The sequence below is a fragment of the Scomber scombrus genome, chromosome 23 (assembly GCF_963691925.1).
Source record: "Scomber scombrus chromosome 23, fScoSco1.1, whole genome shotgun sequence".
Classification (NCBI taxonomy): Eukaryota; Metazoa; Chordata; class Actinopteri; order Scombriformes; family Scombridae; genus Scomber; species Scomber scombrus.
In genome coordinates this window covers 10,211,169-10,234,141 of record NC_084992.1, presented here as the reverse complement: position 1 = coordinate 10,234,141, position 22,973 = coordinate 10,211,169, and the positions used below count along the sequence as shown (strand labels likewise).

The 22,973-nt window shown below is 39.5% G+C and overlaps 5 protein-coding genes across 5 annotated transcripts; 3 read left to right on the top strand and 2 right to left on the bottom strand.

The window, feature by feature from the left end:
* The first annotated feature begins 1,324 nt into the window (after window positions 1–1,324).
* dhrs4 (dehydrogenase/reductase (SDR family) member 4) lies at window positions 1,325–4,093 on the top strand. Its single transcript, XM_062444324.1, has 9 exons — window positions 1,325–1,473; window positions 1,785–1,900; window positions 2,320–2,497; window positions 2,631–2,732; window positions 2,835–2,905; window positions 3,028–3,079; window positions 3,327–3,461; window positions 3,574–3,629; window positions 3,730–4,093. The coding sequence occupies exons 1-9, from the start codon at window positions 1,462–1,464 to the stop codon at window positions 3,842–3,844; spliced, it is 837 nt and encodes a 278-aa protein (XP_062300308.1). The 5' UTR covers window positions 1,325–1,461; the 3' UTR covers window positions 3,845–4,093.
* Window positions 4,094–4,213: 120 nt separating this feature from the next.
* tinf2 (TERF1 (TRF1)-interacting nuclear factor 2) lies at window positions 4,214–9,860 on the bottom strand. The gene is made up of 10 exons (XM_062444322.1): window positions 9,585–9,860; window positions 8,162–8,364; window positions 7,934–8,041; window positions 7,194–7,289; window positions 6,948–7,058; window positions 6,602–6,725; window positions 5,657–6,491; window positions 5,129–5,187; window positions 4,933–5,012; window positions 4,214–4,693 (listed from the first exon to the last, which is right to left on the bottom strand). The coding sequence occupies exons 1-10, from the start codon at window positions 9,610–9,612 to the stop codon at window positions 4,577–4,579; spliced, it is 1,761 nt and encodes a 586-aa protein (XP_062300306.1). The 5' UTR covers window positions 9,613–9,860; the 3' UTR covers window positions 4,214–4,576.
* Window positions 9,861–11,210: 1,350 nt separating this feature from the next.
* Window positions 11,211–14,954, top strand: cideb (cell death inducing DFFA like effector b). The gene is made up of 5 exons (XM_062444325.1): window positions 11,211–11,364; window positions 11,770–11,884; window positions 13,772–13,930; window positions 14,044–14,234; window positions 14,402–14,954. The coding sequence occupies exons 1-5, from the start codon at window positions 11,339–11,341 to the stop codon at window positions 14,541–14,543; spliced, it is 633 nt and encodes a 210-aa protein (XP_062300309.1). The 5' UTR covers window positions 11,211–11,338; the 3' UTR covers window positions 14,544–14,954.
* A 93-nt stretch (window positions 14,955–15,047) lies between these two features.
* On the bottom strand, window positions 15,048–18,940 carry homezb (homeobox and leucine zipper encoding b). Its single transcript, XM_062444323.1, has 2 exons — window positions 18,932–18,940; window positions 15,048–16,966 (listed from the first exon to the last, which is right to left on the bottom strand). The coding sequence occupies exon 2, from the start codon at window positions 16,940–16,942 to the stop codon at window positions 15,497–15,499; it is 1,446 nt and encodes a 481-aa protein (XP_062300307.1). The 5' UTR covers window positions 16,943–16,966; window positions 18,932–18,940; the 3' UTR covers window positions 15,048–15,496.
* Window positions 18,941–20,597: 1,657 nt separating this feature from the next.
* On the top strand, window positions 20,598–22,151 carry LOC134005525 (tripartite motif-containing protein 16-like). The gene has a single exon (XM_062444449.1). It carries the CDS (start codon window positions 20,598–20,600, stop codon window positions 22,149–22,151), a length of 1,554 nt encoding a protein of 517 aa, XP_062300433.1.
* Window positions 22,152–22,973: the final 822 nt, after the last annotated feature.

Genomic DNA, 22,973 nt, shown 5'->3' with positions numbered 1-22,973 from the left:
GTGACTAAACTGTTATTAATTCTCTATTTTTAGGGGCCTAAAAGCTTCCTTCAACAGCTGCTGCACACATAGAAACTCGCTACACCCACTAAAAAAGACTGATGCTGCCCTTACAATATGTATATACCCAGAACATTGCACACACACATACATGCACATATAATCTCAGGAATTCCTGCATATTGCATATTTATTTATTGCAGATTGTTTACTGTATATAGTATTTTATTTTATTTATTTTTTATCACTTTCACCCTTATGCTGCTACTTTTTCCCCACTATACTGCTTGTGTCAATTTGAATTTCTTCCAAGGGGGATCAATAAAGATACATCTCATCTCATATTATCTTAAACTAAGACTAAAACTAAAATTAGCTGTGAAAGAAATCATTTTGTTAACTGAAATAAAAATAAAACACTAAATAAAAACTACAATGAACAATGCAAAACAAACTAAAACGAAACAGAATTACTGATAAAACCAGATTCGTTTTAAATGTTTGATTTAGCTCCAGGTGATAATTACTGAGCTCTGCTGTGGGTTGAGCATCGGTCATGGTTAAAGAGTAAACTGATAATAAAATGGGTTTGCACAATATGATATAGTAGCTACCTTGAATAAACAATGACTTGGTAAACCATATTTGGTTTCATGCATTCTTTTAATTAAAAAATGTTCAGCTTCTACAAATCAAGGCTTTCCTCATAATACCTGAAAAACTAAAATTAAATAAAATCTAAACTAAAACTATTCAATTCCTCAAAATAAAAATGAAACTAAAACTGAACTGGAAAAAAACCGAATGAAAAACTAAATAAAAACAAAAACTAATGAAAATTTCAAAATTATAATAACCCTGGAGCACACAGAGAAACACAACACCCAGACAAGTCCTTGCTGCATCTGTATTAAAGTCACTTTTCTGAGATTACCTCCAACAGTCATGTTAATTATCACCACCAAAAAGGCCAAAAACTTCACATAATCCTTACAAATCCCAAACTAAGCATGCTTCTTGGCTGGTTTGTCTCTTTTAACTTCTTTTATCACATCATAATAACCCTGATTGTCTGTTTCTGCCTCACTTTGTATGATTGGCTCGTTGTTGTGTGTTGCGTTTATGGACATCGGGAAATATCATGAAGTCAAAATACAAAGTTGTAAATAGAGAGAAAACAAAACATGCTCGTCACATTACCACCAACATCGAAACCATATCGCAATATTTCTAATCCCTAAAACAACAGGCGTGGTTATTTTCGACGGATTTGGTTGCGTAATATACGTAAATAGCAACTAAGTGTTTGAATTTGCAGCTGTGTAGGGTTTTATTTTGATAGTGTGACTCTTACCCGGAAAAGCTGACACATGAGACGTCGGTAGTCAAAGGTCTTGGAAACAACTTTGAGAGTATTTCTTTGCAAATTTCTACCATTGTGCATATTTACGTCCAGTTTGCATGACCTGCAGGGTGAGATAATGCTCTCAATCATGTGTTTCTAATGCATCTATCGTTAATTTTACAGTGTAGCTCACTGCGTCAAAGCATTAACCGAGTCATGCTTTTTAAATACACATATTTCATCATAGCTTCTACTTCACTGTGGATAAATAACTGGATCAATAACGATTGTTCCGACCTTCAGTCTGTTTTCACTTTAATCACTCTGCATGTAACCTGTGTACAGCGATTCTCAGGTGACCTCTGCCCTAGTTGCCTAGTTGAAATGTGTCTGTGGTCTCTCTCTCTCTCTCTCTCTCTCTCTCTCTCTCTGTCCACAGGTGATGTTGAAGAGTGTTTTCAGGTGCCTTGGGACCAATCCTGTAGCCGGATATAGAAGTATGTCTCAAAGCAGTCTTGCTGGAAAGGTTGCCATAGTCACAGCCTCTACAGATGGGTAAGAATCACATTATTGACTGCTGTTGTCTCCTGTCCTGACAAATGAATGATTTACACACAGCATTGCAGTGTTTGGATGAACATTTTCTGATCCGTAGTCTACACCATTTATGATTTTATAGCTACCTGAATCCCAAACACTTGTCAAAACAGCCCCAGTACAGACATGATGATAATAATAACAGATATAAGTTTAAAGGAGGGTTTCACAGTTTTTAAAGTGTGTCCTAAAACAACAGTCAGGTGCCCAAATGAACAATGAAACATGATTAAAAAGTTTATTTGAAGCTAATATGAAGCTTCAGTCGTCCAAATGAACTGTGTGACTGTTATTTTAAGACACACTTGAAAAATTCTGAACATGTCCTTTAATCCCATACGGGGATCCACTATCATTACACTATCTCTCCTGCTCAGAATTGGTCTGGCTGCAGCGGAGGCTCTGGGGAAGAGAGGAGCACATGTGGTGGTGAGCAGCCGGCGGCAGGCCAACGTGGACAAGGCGGTGGCACTGCTGCAGAGCCAGAACATCCAAGTGACTGGGACCACCTGTAACGTTGGCAACGGGGAGGAACGAGAAAAACTGGTTCAAATGGTGAGTCCCATCAGCATCAGACATGATAGTTAGATCAGACAACTGAATCAACCAGTTTTGGGCCTTATGATTGAAAAAAAAAAAAATTACTGTGACTCTTTTTACCTAAATAGCCTTTCTGTGTTTGCTATAGACTCTGGATAAATGTGGAGGCATCGATATTCTGGTGTCCAACGCTGCTGTCAACCCTTTCTTTGGAAACATCATGGACTCCACAGAGGACGTGTGGGACAAGGTGCACACTTTAAAGCAAATTCTGCAAAGTCTGATAAACAGGAGAGTTTTTAAAAAATACTGAAATGCCAAATTAATGTTTTTTACTCATGTTTCTTTCTAGATTCTGTCCATTAATGTGAAATCAGCCTTCCTCATGACCAAGTTGGTGGTGCCTCATATAGAGAAGAGGGGGTGAGTGTCAAAATAAATGATTAAATTATACAGTCATTTCACCAAATGACAATAAAGCTTATTTTAAAAACTCTATTTTTCTTTGCAAATGCTTTGATGTTTCTTCATTTGTTTTCCTCTAGAGGGGGAAATATAGTGTTTGTGTCATCTGTGGCTGGATACCAACCAATGCAGGTCAGTGAGAGTATAAACCGATTTACTTAAAAAGTGTTTGTATTAACAATTTAAAATTGTACTCATATGATATACGTATATGATATAAAAGCAACATTATCCAGCATTATGAGTGCCTTCTGGTTGTGTTTGACACCAGTCGAGTTCATTTTCTTATCTTAGAAGATCTATTATTGAAGAAATCTGCATTAATTAAGCAGATCTTTAACTTCTTTGCTTTATTTCTGTGCTGTGTGGGTTCCTGCAGGCCTTGGGTCCTTACAGCGTGAGTAAGACGGCCCTGCTGGGTCTGACCCGGGCGCTGGCCCCTGAGCTGGGTCACAGTAACATCAGAGTCAACTGTGTGGCCCCCGGAGTTATCAAGACCCGCTTCAGCTCTGCTGTGAGGGTTTTTTTTTAATGTGTTTTATCATTTATTTCCACTTAAGTCATTTCTCTGTAAAAATACTCTTGGTTAATGTTTTTATAATATATTGTACTCTGTTCTGTCTCAGTTGTGGCAAAATGAAGACGTTGTGGACGAATTCAAAAAGCAGCTCAGCATTAAAAGGTACAGTTTACATTCATATCTCAACAGTTTGTCCTTAATATGATATACCAAGAGTTTAAATGTTAATATGAATCATATTTCAAATGTCTTTCCTTTTTAGGATTGGAGAGCCAAAGGAAATTGGGGGAGTGATTGCCTTCCTGTGCACCGAGGAGGCTTCATACATCACAGGAGAGACCATCACAGTGACCGGAGGGATAGGCTGTCGACTATGATCCTCAAACTAAATTACACTTAATTGTGTTCTTGTGTAGATGAACTCTTTGATTATTGTTTGACTACTTCCACAGTTTTACTGAAGTGGAGTCATGAGATTTTAAAGAAGAAAAAAAAAATATAACCCAATTTTAGCCAGGATACTGAGATTTTGTTCTTCTGATTAATAATTGGGGTATTGTGTGAATGACTGTGTAAAGATTTCTGATCAAAATATAAACATTTATATAAAAATAACAGGAATGATGGATCTCTGATGGCTGTGAGTCTATGTGATGATCTTAAATTAGAGAAAATGAACAGAATTCTGTAGTTTTTGCCATTATTTGGGTGTGACAGACAGTCACATAGGTTAAAAAAAACCCTTTATTGATTAAGCATGTAATACATTTCAGGTTTAAAATATTTATAAGTTTGATCATAATAATTTATTTACAGTAACAGAAAAATTCATGAACTAAAGTAACAGTTTAGCCTTCATGATAATGCTCATAATCAGGGATAAGGGCTTGTTTTCTATGACAGACAGCTTATTTAAATAAAAAAAATCAACCCTCAGTTGAAATTCATATTACAATGAAAACAAAACAATACAAAGGTAACTATCTTTTTTTTTTTTAAACTAAATTTTTTGCTTTCAGTTTATATAGCTTGAGGAGAAAACCAGTGAGTCTTCTGGTATTTTCCTGGCGGTTTCCCAACACTGAACTTGGCATCGAAGATCCGTGTCATCATCTGCGTTTAGTGCGAGGGGCCAAATCCCTCCGTGTCATCCCGGGTTTCCAGTACTCCCTCAGAGTTGGTACATAAGTGCCGTGTTTGGTTTTGTAGTAGCGCTTCACAAACAGCTGAGGGAGACAGAGTCCATTATTAAACACTGAAGGAAGCACAAAGTTCTCGATATTAAAATACTGTACTGCAAGTTAATATATTGTCTAAGACTTGATTGAAACATTTGCAAGATTCCACATTACGGAGGCTCAGACGATAGTTTTTTTAATTAAGCTACAATCATTTTTAGAATAGAAATCTTTCCTCAAACAAATGCTTAATCGTTTTCACTGCCTCATGTTTTGAGGATACGTACTCTGCCTTTAAAGTTCTTTGTCGCCTCATCTTCAGAATCAGCCACGTAATCTTCGCCGTCACCTGGCGGGACCGACGTCTCTAAACATGAAGGGAAGCACAGTTGTTAAATAACCGCAGCTCATTATTCATCGTTGCTTCATATGAGTTATTCAAAATATCCCCTGCCTGCTGTTTAACTGCATTTGTAAATTCACCTGTGTGACTCCGCTGGTGAGAGGAGGAGCTGCTTAGACTCGGTAATACGGGGTGATTTCTGTCAAGTAGAGACAATAATATGATTAAATCATGAAGTCATAGTTTCAGTGGTTGATAAATGGTGAATGCTTAAGGAGAAGTGAACCTTTAGAGAGCCTTAAAATGAGTCTAAAGACAATCAGGAAACGTTAAAATGCAGCTAAATTATGATGATAAGAGTACATTATTGATACTATCTGACAAAGAGAGAAAAAACAAATGAAACAGGAAAAATTTGACTATATCAGTTGCATTTATTGTGTAAAACATTATGTATTATATGGATGAGTGTGTCAAAGCAGGCTTTACTTAAAATATCTAGGTCAGTGAGCCCAAACAACCATAATAAACCTGGAACTGCAATGATACCTGATATGTTTCGTACAAAAGAACAGACTCACGTTTTAATCAAATTAATTACAAGAATCCAGCGCAGAGTTGAGGAAAAGCTCATTAACAAAAATCCTAACACATTTTATGCCTCTTACTCTTTATCATCCAAGCCAGGAAAGTCTGAGTCAAGCTTTTGAGGTTGGTTGCTTTTATGTGTGGGGGCTTTGACGGGTGATTTCCTTCTCTGCTGATGCTTGTATGAGGAATGTCCTCCTCGATCAGTCACCTTAACGCCGGCAGGAGTCACTGACAGTTTTTCGATAATAACTTTAGGCTGGCTGTTGAGACACGAAACAAAAATGGAGCGGAGGGATGGATCTTCGGGTAGGTGCAGCGTTCTGACGCCCAGCTGCTTCATACGGGTTTCCAGGGCCGTTGCTTTACACCCCTCATCTTTTCCGGTTTCCGCTCTGTCTTTTTCACTCTCGTTTACTCTCTGGGCACTTCCACCATACCTCGAACTTCCGCTCATTCTCATTTTCACAGGTGTTCTTACGCATAACACTTCATCCTCTTCTTCAGACGCACTCTCTCTTCCGTCAGGCTGCTTGCGTTTCACTCCATTGCTTCTTTTCGGGGAATTCCTCTCCTCCTCCTTCTCCGCCTGCTGGCCATCCTCTTTCTCTCCATCATCTTTGGACTTTTGCTTCGGTTTAAGAGATGTAAATTTTGGGCTCTGCTTTGAGTAAAAGTTCACACTTGTGGCTCCTTTTGAGCTGGCCATCTCTTTACGATGTTTCAAAAAAGGAACATCGTCATTAGATATTAGTCCAATAACAGGTGTAATAAATGGTGTATTGTCTTTTATCTGTGTGCCATTAGACTCAAAAGACTTTCTGGGTCCTGTTGGTTGGTTTGAAGGGACTCTTCCAGAGGGCGGCAGAGAGAGTGAAGCCAGGATGGAGTCTCCCATGTTTGGAGGGAGTGATGCTGTGAAAAGCAAAGCGACAGCATGTGAATAACAGAAATTATTAGGAATCTAAACCGAAGATCTTGCTGTCGAGGTCATCCTTCCAAGACGCTAACAAATGATTACGTACCTGCTGTCTCCAGGTGACCTAGACAGGTTTGATGCTTAAGCAAAATCTCCAGGAGCTGGGGTTGGGTGGCTGCTCGTGCACACTCCTCCAGGACAGGGGGGGCATCACTGAGCCACGACACAGTCTAGAAACAAATGATTTAAAAAAAAAAAAAAGTTTTCTGCCTTAAATTCAGTCAAAATATATTTAAAGATTAAAAGCTATAATAACAACAGCTTTCATATTCATCCAGTGCAAATTATACATGTAAAATGATAAAGTTATATAATTATACAATGGACAGAGTTGGCTTTTTACAGAAGCAGTAACAAAACAAGGGAAGTTTTTCCTTAAACACGCTCTCTACCTGAGCTAAATTAGGAACAGGGAGCATCTGGTCCAGTCGAATTAGAAACTCCCACAGCAGCTTCTCCAGTTCCTGGTCAAACGTGGGACCATAATCCACGGGAAACTCCTCCTATCAGAAGGGAAAATAGGAACAGTTGTCCGTTAAATACCTATATACATTAACTCTGAAATAATCTTATCATAGAGCTGGAAATTAGCTGTTGTGGTCCTGTGATTGTGAACACTTTTGAAGAGAGGGACTCACCTTGAAGAACTGTTCTCTCTCTGCAGGTTCTGTTAGCAGCGTTTGAACCAATGCATGGAAACGTTCGACTGTGTTCATAATTTTCAAATCCTTCTTCTAGGAGACGGAACAACAATAAAAAAAAGTACAGTTTGTAGCACACGGGTTTCAAAAAACACTTGTCAGATGATCCTATGGAGTGCACACAAAGATTTAAACATACATAAAATGTTTGAGTGGTAGAACTGGAAGATACATGTGTTTTTTTTTTTTTACTGTAAAGTCATAATATAACTTAAATGTTATCTTTTGTATCAAAGATTGAGTTCTGAACTTTTCTGATCTTAGTGTTTGAAGTGAAATCAGTAATGAATGTCTATCTGGTTAACCACAATATCCAACTTACTACTAAATTCAATCATCACAGATCACGTAACCCTCACTGACTCCTAGTTTAAATACAGTATGAATACACAAATAGTCGTGCCCAAAAAATATCCACATCAAAGCGCTGATTCGTAATGGTCTCCAGCATCTACTCAGTGGTTGTAATGCAGCAGTTTTTGTTCTAACCAAAGACTGAATGAGATGATTTCACTGATTAAACACATCTTCAAACTAAATAGTGCACAAATAATCAGTAATATCATCTGGTGGAGTCTTTGTTTGGAATAAAATAGGTAGTTAAAATGGTTGTGGGTGCGTTCATAGTGAGAAAAAAAGACAGTTCAATTAAATTTTTAACACTGAATCTTATTTACCACGGTAGGAGCTGAGGAGTGTGAAGGGGGGGCAGGTGCACGGATCCTTTTCAGGTGCGTCTCAATCACCTTTGCATCCGATTGTGCGTGGCACAGCTCCAAGATTAACTGGAAAGAATTCATGCAGATAATAATTAAATACAAAAGGTAACAATATATCTGTAAAAATGAAACAGAGAAAAATAAAAGAGACTTAAAGTCTGATTTAACTTCTCTTGTGAAACTCACCCGTGCTCTCAGTCCCAGCGCCAGTTTCCCCTGATGTCTTAAGGTGAGCAGGCCGGGGACGGTCTCACAGGCTGAGGTCACAAACTCCTCCACGGCCCCGTACTGCATCACATCCCTCTGCTTCATCACTTTCCAGAGGGCTGCAGAAACCAGACGCACAGGCGGGGCCAGCAGCTGGAGTGCAGCAAAAGGAAGGCCGGCATCTGTGGAGGAGGAGGAGGAGACAACACATAAAAATAAGAGACAGTGGCTCCAAATACAGACAGGATTAAATATTATGCTGCTCTGCTCTCCAGATGTTGTTGTTTTAAGAGATGACATCACATCAACCCAATCCTGGCTTCTCTCTACTGGCTCCCTGTTTGTTTTAGAGTTTATTTTAGAATTTTAGCAACACTTTTAAGGCACGTCTGAGTCTAGCTCCAAGGTACACAGCGGAAACGTTGAACCCTGTATGAGCAATCATTCCTCCTGTTCATACTGGCCATTTAAAAATCCCTTCATAATGCATTTACAATGATGGCGGATACAATCCACAAGTCTCCTTCTGTCTTATAAATGTATTTAAAAGTTGAAGCTAATATGAAGCTTCAGTCGTCCAAATGAGCCAAATCAAGTAGATATTGTTCAACAGTACAGTCTTTTTAGTGCCAAAATCCCTCTTTTTGTTACTATATTTCCATCACAGCTCAACAGGGAAACACAAAGAGGAAATTTGAAGCTAGAAAGACTAAATGTGGCAGATATCCACCCAATATGACTAACTTAGACTGCTGAACCCTTATATATATATACCCTCTTTTCTTTGGCTTTTGACACCATGTAGGGTTTTGATTGTATGTGTATACAGTGTATTTTATTGCTTTTACCTTTCTTTTGTGTACTTTATCTTTTTATTGTGCTTCTATTGTGTTATCTATTTATTGTGTTTTATATGTTCCAGCACTTTGGAAAACCTTGTGTTTGTTAAAATCGTGCTATATAAATAAAGTGGATTGGATTGGATATGAACGTTTAAATGCATTTCCATCCAAGACATTGGATGTTAAGAGGGTGTATGATCAGGAAGAATGATTACCATGATACAAAAAAACTCTTTTGCTGCTCTTCTAGGCACCTGATTGTTGTTTTAAGACTTGGACACAACATAAAAAATAAGAGGCAATGGCTCCAAATTCAGGCTAAATCATGCAGGATTAAATATTATGCTCTACTCTGCTCTCCAGCTGTTGTAGTTGTCAGTGATTGTGAGTGCAGGAGTTTATTTAGGCGATCATCAGCTGTCTTATCTGCCCCTCTGTCTCTGCACACAGGGCACTTCTTACTGCCTGCAGGGGTAATTATGTGATATGACAGCCACACCTGCCACCGTGACAGATTATATATATACACACACACACACACATTTACTATTAACACTTACCACTTTGCTTGGGTTTCCTGGTTGCCATTTTGTGAAAAATAGGACAATAAGTAAGGTTAGCTTAGCAACCTTTACAGATTGCTTCCTGAGTGTGCTACAAAGCCGACCGGCGTAAGCACACTTTGTGATGTTATATTTTTAAAGAAGAAACCGCTTTGATAATGTTTACTAACTCTCCCGATGACCGGAGTTAGCGCTTAAACCTGTCGTTAAACATCAGCGCCGACGTCAATACCCCCCAAAAAAGCTAGCGACACTTCTACCAAAAACTTTCTGCCTCTCATCCTCCCGCGTTCACGGCATCAACATGAGCCGCTCGATTATTAATAACGCGTGTGCCGAATGGGCGGTGCTTAGTCGTTTTAGCGGGATTCAGAGGTCCGTTTATAGAACCGCGCCCACGCCAACACTCTAAGATATTAAAACGAGTGCTCCCACTTGTGTTCCGAGGATATGACGTAACAGTCCTCAGTCCTAATGTACTTCACTTGTTTGTAAACATGTTGTGTTTTTGTTAAAAAATGGTTAAAAAGAAAAGAAAATGTAGTAGGAAATAAGACGGAATGGTGTGCGAAATGTCAGAGCATTTTAATAAGCATATAAATAAGAATAATGTACAATTAAAAAACTGTTATTTGCCCACAGAAAATGCTAAAAATATAAAGAAGCATATTTGCAATTTTAATACCCTGTAAAGTTAAAGGATTTATCTGCCTTAAAACAACAACCAGGTGCCCAAATGAACACTTTAATATTTGATTCTTGCTGTAATCATTCCTCCTCTTCATACTGGCCATTTGAAAATCCCTTTATAATGCATTTACAATAATGGGGGGATAAAATCCACAAGCCTCTTTCTGTGCATAAATGTATTTAAAAGTTTATCTGAAGCTAATATGAAGCTTCAGCCATCCAAATGAGTCAAATCAAGTAAATATCTTGAAATGTTACTGTTACAATGAGCATGAATGCATTTTTGACTTCTTTGAATCCACCTTTGCTTCATCAGCCGTTTCTAATCAATTAAAAAACTGCAGTAATATATTCATCAAACCTCTGACAGCAGTACAGTATGTACCACAGACTTAAACGATAGGACAGTAAGCCTAACTAATAATGATTGACATGTATGATTATAAAAAATGATGATCGTTATAGCTACTTAATGACAGGATACATAATCTACAGAAGACCATAAAATAAAATAACACACATTTATTTCTGATCGGAGTGGCAGCTGACTGAATAAATAAGACACCAGGATTAATGAAACCTGGTCTGGAGCAGGATAACAGCACAGAATAAATCTACATGGTCATTTATCTGCCTCTGCTTTGGTGCAACCGAGTCCCAGCCAAATCGAGCCAGGATAAATCCCAGTTTAATCCACTATCTAGGTTTTGTGCAACAACCCTCAGGCATTAAAAATCCAGTACGCAATGCATGCAATAAATATTTTAATTGGCAGATGAGAGGAGGATATCTCTCCACACAAACACACACACACACACACACACACACACACACACACACACACACACACACACACACACACACACACACACACAGAGAGAGAGAGAGGCCTGATGAACATTGCCCTGTGCTGTTCTGTATCTGAATGATCACCATGTTCAGAGCAAAGTCCACCTGCTGGGTCAAATACAAGCAGTGCTGACATTATTACAGTTGATCTCACTAAAAACTAACCAACAAAAATATATCAAGGCTGTGAGAAGAGCAAGACACCGACCAGAATGGATACCACGTCTTCATTTCTCAAGTAAGTGAAGAATCAGTTTCATATGTATTGATTTGCCTCACGATACATTTGAGTAACAACCTAAACAACACAGTGAAGCTTTTGGAGCTCCCAAAATGAGAAAAAAAAGCTAATATTCTGATGTTTTTAAGTGTTTTTCAAGCCTGGTTTACTGAGAAGTAGGGGTAGAAACAGTGTGAGGTATGAAAAAAGATTTCTAATCTAATGTAGGAAAATCACTCTCACACTGTCATAAATATTGACTATATGTAAACAGTCATGCCATCGTTTATGTTTTCAGTAACAGCCGTGATACGAGTCAAAATGCCTGCTGTGAAACTCTCAGAAGATCCACACAGAGCGTTTATTACACCCAGTCCAACATATTTAACAATTGAATCACTTTTCTATCTTATCCGCCCTCAGATCCGTAACCAAGCGAGTTTGGTCGCCGCCACAGCGACCGTTCAGGGTGTGCAGTCAAAACAGGGAGACCAAGAAGGGCATCACCGCTGGAACCCTGGAGGAGCTGAAAGAGAGGGTGAGCGTGACCCTAAAACAAAAACAATGGGAAGAATAACAGATGCAGATTCAGATCAGGTTATATAACTGTTTCTATTATATATACAACAAAAAAGAAGAGGGGGAAAACAACACTAAAAATGATGTTAGAGAAGAAGAAAATGTAAAACAAATGGTGATAATAAAAGTAAGTTCAATAATAAGAAGAATAATAATAACTTTATTTGTATAGCACCTTTCATACAATAAATGCAGCTTAAGTGCTTTACAACACAATAAATTACATGATACACCAAGTGCGTCACATTAAAGGAACATAAAAGGAACATAAAAGGACCATCAGAAAGTTTTTATTTTAAAGAACAGAAAAGAAAGAAGAAAGAAATAAAAACATAAATTAATATAAGAATCTAAGAGTTAAATAATAATAAAATAGTACATAGTAAAAGTAGCTTAAAATGCTGACATCCACGATTTTCTCTCTGCTGTTGCTGTGAGCCTCCAATAAACCAGCAGCAGATGATCTCAGTGTTTTTGAAGACAAATAGTTAACAAGGGAGTTAACCATGTAGCTTGATCCTAGCTCATTAACGGCTTTAAGGGCCTTAAAGTCAATTCTGAAACTTACAGGAAGTCAGTGCAGATCAGCTAAAACTGGACTCATGTGTTCTCTCCTCTTGGTTTTGGTTGATAATAATAATAATAATAATAATAAGGCATAAAAATGTATATATTTAAAACAGGGTAACAAAGTCTATACATTATTAAAAGATAATGGTCCAAAATCTTCTGACGGGATGTTTCATTATCTCAAGGAACCGATTACGTCAAATAGATGATCACATGAGGTCAGGAGGTTGCACTCAGACTGATTCAGAGATAAGACATGTGAAGTGTAGCTTTAAAATTCAAAGTTTTCCCCTGAGAGAGAGAGAGAGAGAGAGAGAGAGAGAGAGAGAGAGAGAGAGAGAGAGAGAGAGAGAGAGAGAGAGAGAGAGACAGAGAGAGAGAGAGAGAGAGACAGAGAGAGCAGCAGTGGTCAAGTGAGTTAGAGAGTGAATGAAGAAGGGCAGCAGCGATAGTGAGAACAAAGCAGTGAATTAGTTCGATAAAATCTTTTTCTCATTGTTTTAAATAAACACTCACACTTCCGCACAACCCTGTAGAAGGGTGCCATACTGCCGGACAGGATGCAGAGCTTCATCCTTTCTCCTGGGGCCTCGCTGCTCTGTGTATGTGTAGCTCAGTCCTGCCTACGGTCAAACAGACACACACACATGCAGCTCTTTATACATCTATGACAGAGACAGAGAGCAAAGTGTAGCAGAGGAGAGAGATGGAGACAGTGATGTAACCTGGTCTCAACCTCACACCTCTGCGCTGTTATTGGCTGGGTGCTACACACCTACTGCCTAAATATTGACACTGAAAAATGTCCCGAACACAGCGAAATAATAAGAAAAACCATACGCTCCTAATGGGTCATAAGTGATGATTGAGAGGGATTACTCTTGTATGAGTTTGCACAGCGACATACTGCATAGTATTACCTTTAACATGAGTCATATTTTCAACCGCAGACCAATTTAAAGTGGCTTAAATTGCAATTTAGTGCAGTCTTTAGTTTAGTTTCAGACGGTTTTAGTTTAAGTCCTCACTACTGAACTCTAACATGAGAGTAACAGTCCGTAGAATTAGATGAGATGACGGTGAAACATGTCGTACAACGTGTATTGGAGTTCCTGCTTTTCTAATTTCTGTATGTTATTCACACATTATCATCTCATTCTTACTTAACTTTATATATGTATATATACTGTAAACAAGTAAAATTACAGTGAAAACAAGAGGATGTTCACTATTTAAGACATCAAGGCATTTTTTCTCCCTTGAATCTGTGCTGTAGGTATGCCAAGCGTTGCTGCTGTCCCTCTCTGCACTGTCTCTGTCTCTGGTGTGTGAGGAGGACGGTACCGAGGTGGACTCTGAGGAGTTCCTCATGACCCTGGCCGACAACACCATGCTCATGGCTCTGGAGCCCGGACAGACATGGACACCACAAGTGGTACGATCAACCAAAGAATTAAACAGCATTATATGTATTTAAGTTGTAACTGAGAGGCTCCTGTGAGTTTGGGACATTTAATATATTTGACTGTTGCCTCTGATCCCCTCCAGGGTGCAATAGTTTCCAGATCTCAAGACTACAACAAGCCTCGGACAGGAAAGGACATCGCCCGCGTCACCTTTGACCTTTACCGAATCAGCCCAAGGGACCTGTTCGGCTCCCTGAGCGTGAAGGCCACATTTCAAGGCCTGTACTCCGTCAGCGCTGATTTTCAGTGTCTGGGGCCCAAGAAAGTCATCAGGTGAGCCGAGGGGAAGTAGAATTAATGTCCTCTTTAATCTGACATATCTTCTTGTTTAACTATATCCTCTATATATCGTTTTAACCTCTCATTCAGAAGATAGTGGAGAGTCTTTGCAGCACATTATCAATACAAAATGTAACCGATGACACCTTGTTTTCTTCCAGAGAGACTCTTCGTGTTGCCTCCACCCTCCTTCAGGCCGCCGGACACCTGCTCATCACTACTGCCTCCATGATCCGCCGCATTATCGAAGGCGCTGAGCTTTGGCAGCCACAGAGGGGAGAGTACACCGCCAACTGGAACTGACAGAGCTGAGAGAGAGACATCTGATATTATAATACGGATTCTTCTGAGTTCACTCCGAGTAATGAGCTTCTCATTTGGTAGCCAGGGTGTTGTCTAAATTAGTTTACCTCCTTAAGAGGGAGAAAATAAACATGAACACCTGTTAAGGTGGTATTAATAACAGTGATGCTCTTTTATGTGGTGATTGTATAACAGTGAACCTTTAACATTTTGATGATTTCAGGTTGTAAAAAGAATGAGTTGGACAAAAAAAAGAGAAACGCATCTTATATGATTGTGTTAGAAACTGTATTTAGCAACTATGGTAGCTTTATAATGTATGTCGGGTAACATGAGAGTGAATTCCATAGCTATTAATGTACTTATTTTCTGTGCAATATATTCTACATAATAAACATAAACTTGATTGTGTTGTAAGTGAAAGTCTCCTTCTATCAGCTCTGAAATTACAGGTGATAACTGAACACTGTATTTAAGACATGAACTAAAACTCTTTGTAAAATTAAGTATTACAGTATATATATATATAATTTATTTCATAGTTTATGAATGCTTTTGTGTGTGGAATATGACTAAAATAAGAGCCATTTTTAAACAAGCAATGAAAGTGTTTTACTTGAATAACAAAAGAAGTCTGCACAGCACAAAGGAACGCCTTCATGTACAATCACATGAAAAGATCATTAACAATCTTTGTAGAATGCAAATAAGAACCATTGGAAAATGCTGTACAACCATGTTAAACATATTAAATAATCACAATAACATTAATAAAACTTTTTTTTCTCCTTATGACAGAACGTGTAAATTCACAAGAACGCGTCTTAAAGTTCAACTCCATAACAAACAACTTGATCTAACTAAAAATGCACAAACTTTTCCAAACGTTCATAAATGATTCATCTTCATTCCCTTTTGTGGGATTTTTATGCACAGACGTTGTGGCATTATTTCTACTCCAAAGGCACCTGCACACTTTCACCATCACTGTAGCTTTTGCCCGTCTCCAGCTTCATCTTTATAGTTGGTTTTCGGTCGCCCTCGCTTGACTGCTCCTTCTCCAGCGCTTTTAGTAACTGCCTGTACCTGATGTTGGCCAGCGCTTGGCTGTGCTGCTCCTCATTCATCCAGCGTGGCTTTCCTCTCTTGATGTAATAGCGCATGTCGCCGAACCACTGCACCAACACGTAGCGGGGAACGCCAATCTCCTCCGACAGCATGTTGTAGCACTCGCTGTCTGGATACTGGCAGCGCGCAAAAGCCACCTTCATCATCGCCAGCTGGGTCTGCGTTTTCGTTCGCCAGCGGATCCGAGTGGGGAGTGCGTACACCTCTTGAGAGTACTCTTGAGAGACGTCTGCGACGACAGGATTACTGTTCATTATGTAATCCCTCAGTTGGCTCACATCAGTGACGGTGCTGTCGTCGTTTGTAAACTCTTCGTGTAGTCCTCCCTGCGGTTGAGCTTCCATTTCTGGTTTCTCATCAAAGCCGCCGTTCACAGGGGTCGCAGTAACATTTGAGGCGGAGGAGGGGAAGCTGTGAACTATTCCCTGCAGTTCGGTCAGTGGAGGTGCTTCAAAAGCTTGGAGGATGAGCGGAGAACTTGCATCCAGCCTCTCATCGGGCACCACAAAGCTCTTCTGAGCTGGCCACTCGTAGAGGGGTGGCAATCTTTGCTTTGCTTTAGCTTCCTTTTTCTTTCTGGTGAAAAGCGATGTCGGGGTAGATGTTTGCCACTGCCTCTCAACTTTATCTCTTCTTATTTCTACGCCTCCTGCTCCCTCTGTGACACCCTCCTCCTGCTGATTTGTTCTCTTCTTTCTCATCCTGTTGGTCGATGTATTCCTTTTTCGCTTTTTCTTCCCTTTCTCCATTTCCTCCCTCACCTCTCCTGCCTTAATCTCACCACGCTCCTTCACCTCTTTTTCCTGCACCTTCATCTCTCCACTATCTTCTTTTACCTCTTTTCTCATCCCGTTCTGCTGCTCTTCCTTTCCCAGGTTTGATTTGAACTTCCCCCGGATCTCGCAGATGTCTTTATAGTCCCAGCTGATGCCGTAGCGGAGCCTCTGTAGCATGAACCACACCTTCACCTGGTCTGGGTGTAGGGAGCAGCGCTGCGCCAGCCCTTCTGTCTGTGTCGGCGTCAAGTATGGAAACTTGTCGAAAGCCTTTTCGAGTTCTGCTGCACCATCCAGCTGCAGGTCGATCTGGTTCGAGTTTACCCATATGAGCCTCTGACTCTCAGAGACCAGGGGGAGGCACACAGCACTGCTCTGGTTCAGGTTGAAAGCAGATGGCGCAAAGTCCCTTTTTGATATTGTCGGAGTCTCTCCATGAGCGTTAGGAGGATTTTGTCTGATCCTTGGAGGCCCTATGTTAGCTGTCTGCCTCATCTTTGTCTTCTGTGGTGATGACTCCTGCAGAGACAAGATAAACAGAAAAGGCCCATTACCAAAATGCCATTAAGAAATTTAGGGGGAAAATATGTAGTCCTTAAAATTAGTCTTAATCAGTCTCATTAGACTGCATGTGGTAGAATAATATATACAGAACAAAAACAGGGATGTAACATTTTGAATTTTGCACTTATGATGAGACACAACATCACAGCCCAGACAGCAGGCTGACATTTAAACACCAGTTTTCACGACGCAGAGGTTAATGTCTCATTCAGGGTGAAGTTCCCCCTTCGTTTAAAGAAATATAAAGTAATATTTAGCAACTCATTTTCAGTTTTTGCACCACTCAACTTGTCAAAAAGTGTTAAGACGTGGTAGAAAAAAGTCTTGAGGCTGTTTAAACCCACTCTCAGATATGCGAAACCTTTATTCTGCATATGAAAACAGAATGAACTGGGCGATTTCACTGCTGTTTATCCATCCAGACCGCATTAGACCAGATCTTTTTAGTTTTCACAAATAGAATAAAGGCTTCACCAATCTGAAACTGTCTTTTAATGATTCTCTGGAGTCTCTTTGTTAATCTAATCCAGATTTGACAAGTTTAGTGGTTTATGTGGGAAAAGTATGCTTAATAATGCATAATAGTTTCATGAATCTGAAAAAGGGTTTAAACAGAGTTAAGACTGCTATGAAGTGTAACGCTTTTTTCAGAAGTGTAAAAGCGGTGCAAAGACAGAATGTTTCCCTCAACTTTTCCCTTAACCCAGATTGGAACAGGTCTGCTTCTGTCCCCAGAGTCAAAACTAAGCCTGGAAAAGCAACATTCAGTTTCTGCACTCCACAAACAAATATATGACAAACTAAAGGGAAAAAGACAACATAAAGTGTCTTATTAAGGTGTTGGGGCAGAACAGCTTCAATGTGCCTTAGCATTAATAAGTGTCTGAACTCTACTGGAGGGATGAACACCATTCTTCCAAAAGATATTCCTTCATTTAGTGCTTTGATGGTGGTGGTGGAGAGCGCTGTCTAACATGTAGGTCCAAAATCTCCCATAGGTGCTCAGCTGGGTTCACATCAGTTTCACACTAATCAAACCTTTCAGTCACTGTCACTGTCATCCTCAAAAAGACCACTCCCATCAGGATAGAAATGTTTCATTGAAGGATAAAGGTGATCAGTCAGCTTTGTATTGATTTTCCATGCCATGTGGGGGTCAAGCAGTCAGACCTGTACTGGTTTTTCCTTTAATTTGTCACCTGTCTGTTAATTAACATCTTACACTGCACTTTGATATTATTCTTATATTTTATATCTCATTATATCTTTGCTTACTTTTATTTTCTACTCTACATGTCTTTTTATAGTGTATCATTTGCACATTGTCTTAATAATACTTTGAATGTCTTAAATAAAGCACTTTGAGTTGCCTTGTAGTTGAAATGTGCCATAAACTTAAACTTGCCTTTCCTGAAATAATAGTGATCAAATATCCAAATTATTGCTAGCCCAAAAAAATAGGGTTGTATTCATTCAGCTGGCAGATGCGTTTAATCAATAATGTTACTATTTTAGAAATGCAGCTAAATAAGCTCCAACTTTAAATCTTTAATTATGATAGTTCATGACCTTTATGGGCTTAACATGGCTAACTGGGATAAGCTAATGTTAGCCTACAGTAACAATACCAACAATAAAGTTACGAATCGTTAATAATTATTATTTATTGGCTGAGCTAAAAGCCACTCGTCCCGACATTAGAGTATATTAATCGATTTGTTCGTGTTAATGTTAGTTTAATGCTAAATATTAGCTTTGGTAGCTGTCTAGTGCTAAGCTAAAATTATCCTTCTTCAATGCTCACAATGCACCAAGCAGGCTAAATATAGCACTGCGATTGTGCATAGACGATAATTAGACTTTTTTCACCTCTACTTATTAATCTTTTTCGTGGTTTAGTGAAGGTGCATGGTCTCTTACCTCACAGACAACAACTTGTTAGTGTGATTGGGTTTTTTTCCTGCTCAAACCCGCCTCCTGGTGGGCGTCAACATCAATTAACACTCCGTAAAAACAGCTTGCATGGTCAGCTATTTATACTTTTACTTCGTGGTTTATCTATGAGATGTCCACTTCAGCAAGTCCAGAATGAAAGATGATGAAATGATCCAATTATATATATTATAATGCTGTAAACAGCAAAAAATCCCAATGCAGCCCAAAAACATTTACCCCATAGACCAACACTGTATAAGAGACGTCTGTAAAACTATTGGCAGGACACCTCAAACTGCAAACAAGGTAAATTATGACTCTTTCTATTATGAATTTTAAGATCCTTGGAAGTTTTTTGGAGGGAACTTGCAGGTGGGGTCAGAGAAACACTACTGCCCATATTTAATGGGCCACATTCCCCGAAGTAAACCTGGAAGCTAGAAACACAGGTGTATACACCAGGCTAGCAGTTCTTATTGAACTGAAAAGGCACCATTTTTGGTCCTGTATCCAGCTCTTATCCATGGGAGAATTATCATGAATTATCATTCATTTTGGCTGAAAATAAGATATAGGGTGAGGCTTATTATGAGCAACTGGTTGAAGAGATAACACATAATTGTGAAAAGATGATGGAGCAAGTTCTGTTGTTCTTTCTTGACTCTGGTTAACCCTGAAAACCACCACGTCCTCATTGCTACTAGTTCAGACCTGATCTTTGTCCCGCAGACTTTGGGCCCTGGCATGTCACTCAACAAAGAAGCTCCAACTGACGTGAGAGGGGCCATCAAATCTGAATGGCTTGTTGAGTCACTTGAGATCAGAGCAAGCCAGCCTATACCAAATTGACTGGGTTGTCTTATTCCACAGTTTATGTGTTAGTAAGCACATCAGAGAAACAAATAGATACACACAAGTGTAGAAAAAGTAAACATACTGTAAAAGCAAGTCCTGCATTCAAAATGTTATATACGAGTGAAGGGGAAAAGAGAGGTATTATCAGCACAATGTATTTACATTTACTTAATTCTGGACACTTTAATCAATAATAATGCATAATATTTATATTTCTTATATTTTGTTAAAGTATACAGCTGCATATTTTGGGGAACAATAAGTTAAAATAGTAACATAATTATAAATCTGTAGCTGTTTGGGGCCCTTTTGATTGGGGGCCCCAGGTAGCTGCGTTGTCTATTGGTAAACTCTATTGCTAAACTCCTCCCTGGAGTGAATTATCATCCATTTTGACTGATAGGACATAGGGTGAGGCTTTTTATGAGCATGTGACATTATAGTGTACTAAGATCAGTTCAAGAGTACATTTCCTGAGAAATCATACCACCTTGAGGAGCCACTGTGTTCGAGCTCAAACTATCACACCAGGTCTACTCTTGAGGGATTGGAGACAGGTCAACAACTGATTTGAGGCCATTTCATTTACTTCAGAACCAATCTTTTGTTTACATGTGACACCTGGAGGTGTTTATTCAACTCAAGAGAAATGGACCTCGAAGACCTCAGGGCTGCTGCAAATAATATAAACCCAAGACAGAGAGTCAACCAGGGACCAACAAGGAGATTTCCAAGGACTAAACACCCAATAACAGTCAACAAAAAACAAATGAATCGATCTCAGGCTTTTGAAAACATGTCTGACAGTAGACAAAAGGATCCACAATTTGTCTTTTGTGACATGTGTACAGGGGACAACAGGAAACCAGCACAAAAAACCTGTACGAAATGTGAGATCTCCATGTGCGTCGAGCACCTACAGGCCCACCTGACCACTCCTGTGTTACTACAAACTCATCCTCTGACTGAGCCGATGGCTTTATGTGGGACCACTAAATGCCCCCAACATGGCAAACTGCTGGAGTACTACTGTCTGGATGACATGACCTGTCTCTGTGTTTCCTGCGCCATTGAAGACCAGCACCGCCTGCACTACATGAAGACCTTCTCCACAGCCCACAAGGAGCTCATGGAAGAGCTCAGTGCTGAGCTGCAGGCCTTACTGGTGAAAACTGATGTTGAAAGTGAGAATCTGGAAAAGTGGGAGAAAAGTGAAAGAGAGAAGCTGGGTCGCTGTAGTGTGCGTCTCATTGAGGCTGTGACTAACCTGCGTGACATCGCCTTGACCAGCGTCAAGAGTTCAGTCTCTGCTCGTATGGTGTCCATGAAAACCAGTAAGAGCAGCATGCAAGCGGCACAGAAGGAGAAAGACACCTTCAGATTCCTGCAGATGTATTCTCAGGTGCATCAGGATATGGAGAAGGCCAAGGTTGTGAATCTGAGAAAAGGGTTGGAGCCTGGCAGCGATCGTGATAAACTGGTTGAGGAGATAACACGTGGTCATGAAAAGATCATGGAACAAGCAGACCAGTTCTGTTATTCTTTGTTGACTCTGGTTGACCCTGAAAACCACCAGGACCTCACTGCTACTAGTTCAGACCTGATCTTTGTCCCACAGACTTTGGGAGCTGGCATATCACTGTCCAAAGACCAGAGGAAGGTTTTCTATAATGATTGTCTGGAACAAAACTCATCCCACATCTTTCGCCTTAAGAGTACACAGTCTGTTCCCAACATTCAGAGGTGGGTGATTAGCCTTTCCGAAGACTGTGACTGGACCATTGGTTTATGTGACAAAAATTATGTAAAAGAGTTTAAGGACCAAGACGTCTATGGACTGTGCTGTAAAGAAGGTAACAATCTCAGCGTTCTCACAACATCATATAATCAGTGTTCCTCTAGAGGAAATAGTTATATGGGCCAATATTCCTCCCGCAGCGTTTATTTTCAGCAGATCCACCATCCAGGTAAAGATGTGGCAAAGATCATGACCCGACCACAAAAAGTGGAAGTGGTGTGGGGCTTTCCTAACACGTTATCGTTCTTCAGCAGGATTGGCCAGCACCAGAGAATAAAAATAGTCACAATTAACATCAGCCCCAATAGCTATAACCTAGCTCCTTTTGTTCACTTTGAAGGGGAAAAGCCCCAACAGGGCTTGAATACGTATGGAGTTGTTCAGCAACAATGCCCGAAGCAATGGAAATGTTCATGTGGGAAGGTTTACACTGAGACCAATAATGGATACTATGATGGACGGCAACACTACCACAAGTCTTCCCAGGCCACCTGTTCTTGTGGAGGACTTATTGCCCAGCGCATCACAAAGGTGTTTTGTGAACTTCTGTAATGGACATGCATGTTGGTGTCTACAGCCCATACCTCCACATTATTAATCATATTAATTTTAAAACCTACAAATCATTATCAGAATTGGACTTTTCTTCATTCCATTGGGTGAATTTAAATGTCACTGATCAGTGCCAAGTTGCAGTTAAATTAATATATAGTTCTGTAATAATGATAATAGGTATAACAGGTGCAAAAAAGTGTTTGAAAGTAAAGGATGATCAAATGGTTGGTTTGTTATTTAATACAAGATTGAGGCTGCTTTCTACAGCATAACTATGTGTGTGTGTCTGGAGGAAAGTTATTTGTTATCTTTAAAGGCCAATTGCTTTCCACTCACTTTGGCTCATGTCCAAATATGCTAGATGCTTTGAGTTTTGGGATGATGTTAAGAATCATTTATGTCTTGAAGCCCTAACTTTCCTTTGTCTTGGGTATGATTCTCTAACTCTCATGTGTCTGCTGCTAATAGATTAGGTTTGTTCTTTGCTCATTGAGATGAGCAGATGTCACTCTGTGTGTATGCTGTATCCTTATTGTACAATAATAATCATTTAATCTTCAACCTAGCAGTGTTTTGTGTATTATTTTATATGTGTTTTTCATGTTTTCAGACAATTTCCACGAGAAGTGGAGCAAAAATAAAGATGCAAACATGATTAAATATAAATAATGAAATTGTAAATGAATATGATTAATTAATTAGATGGTTTTGTGCAAGATTAACCTGGGCTGATTACTACCTGGATTAGATATTTTGCCCGCTTTTTCCTTAAAATTGTATATATTTCACACCCACAGAGCAACACCAACATACAAAAGT

Excerpts from the sequence above, each read along its gene's own strand:
- cideb (XM_062444325.1), top strand. The coding sequence starts at position 11,339 with ATGGATACCACGTCTTCATTTCTCAA. Across the intron at positions 11,365-11,769 it reads ACCACGTCTTCATTTCTCAA|ATCCGTAACCAAGCGAGTTT; the intron begins GTAAGTGAAGAA and ends ATCCGCCCTCAG. Across the intron at positions 11,885-13,771 it reads TGGAGGAGCTGAAAGAGAGG|GTATGCCAAGCGTTGCTGCT; the intron begins GTGAGCGTGACC and ends TCTGTGCTGTAG.
- homezb (XM_062444323.1), bottom strand. The coding sequence starts at position 16,942 with ATGAGGCAGACAGCTAACATAGGGCCTCCAAGGATCAGACAAAATCCT.
- tinf2 (XM_062444322.1), bottom strand. The coding sequence starts at position 9,612 with ATGGCAACCAGGAAACCCAAGCAAAGTG. Across the intron at positions 8,365-9,584 it reads CAGGAAACCCAAGCAAAGTG|ATGCCGGCCTTCCTTTTGCT; the intron begins GTAAGTGTTAAT and ends CCTCCTCCACAG. Across the intron at positions 6,492-6,601 it reads AGGTCACCTGGAGACAGCAG|CATCACTCCCTCCAAACATG; the intron begins GTACGTAATCAT and ends TGCTTTTCACAG.
- dhrs4 (XM_062444324.1), top strand. Across the intron at positions 2,733-2,834 it reads CAGAGGACGTGTGGGACAAG|ATTCTGTCCATTAATGTGAA; the intron begins GTGCACACTTTA and ends GTTTCTTTCTAG. Across the intron at positions 3,462-3,573 it reads AGACCCGCTTCAGCTCTGCT|TTGTGGCAAAATGAAGACGT; the intron begins GTGAGGGTTTTT and ends GTTCTGTCTCAG.
- LOC134005525 (XM_062444449.1), top strand. The coding sequence starts at position 20,598 with ATGTCTGACAGTAGACAAAAGGATCCACAATTTGTCTTTTGTGACATG.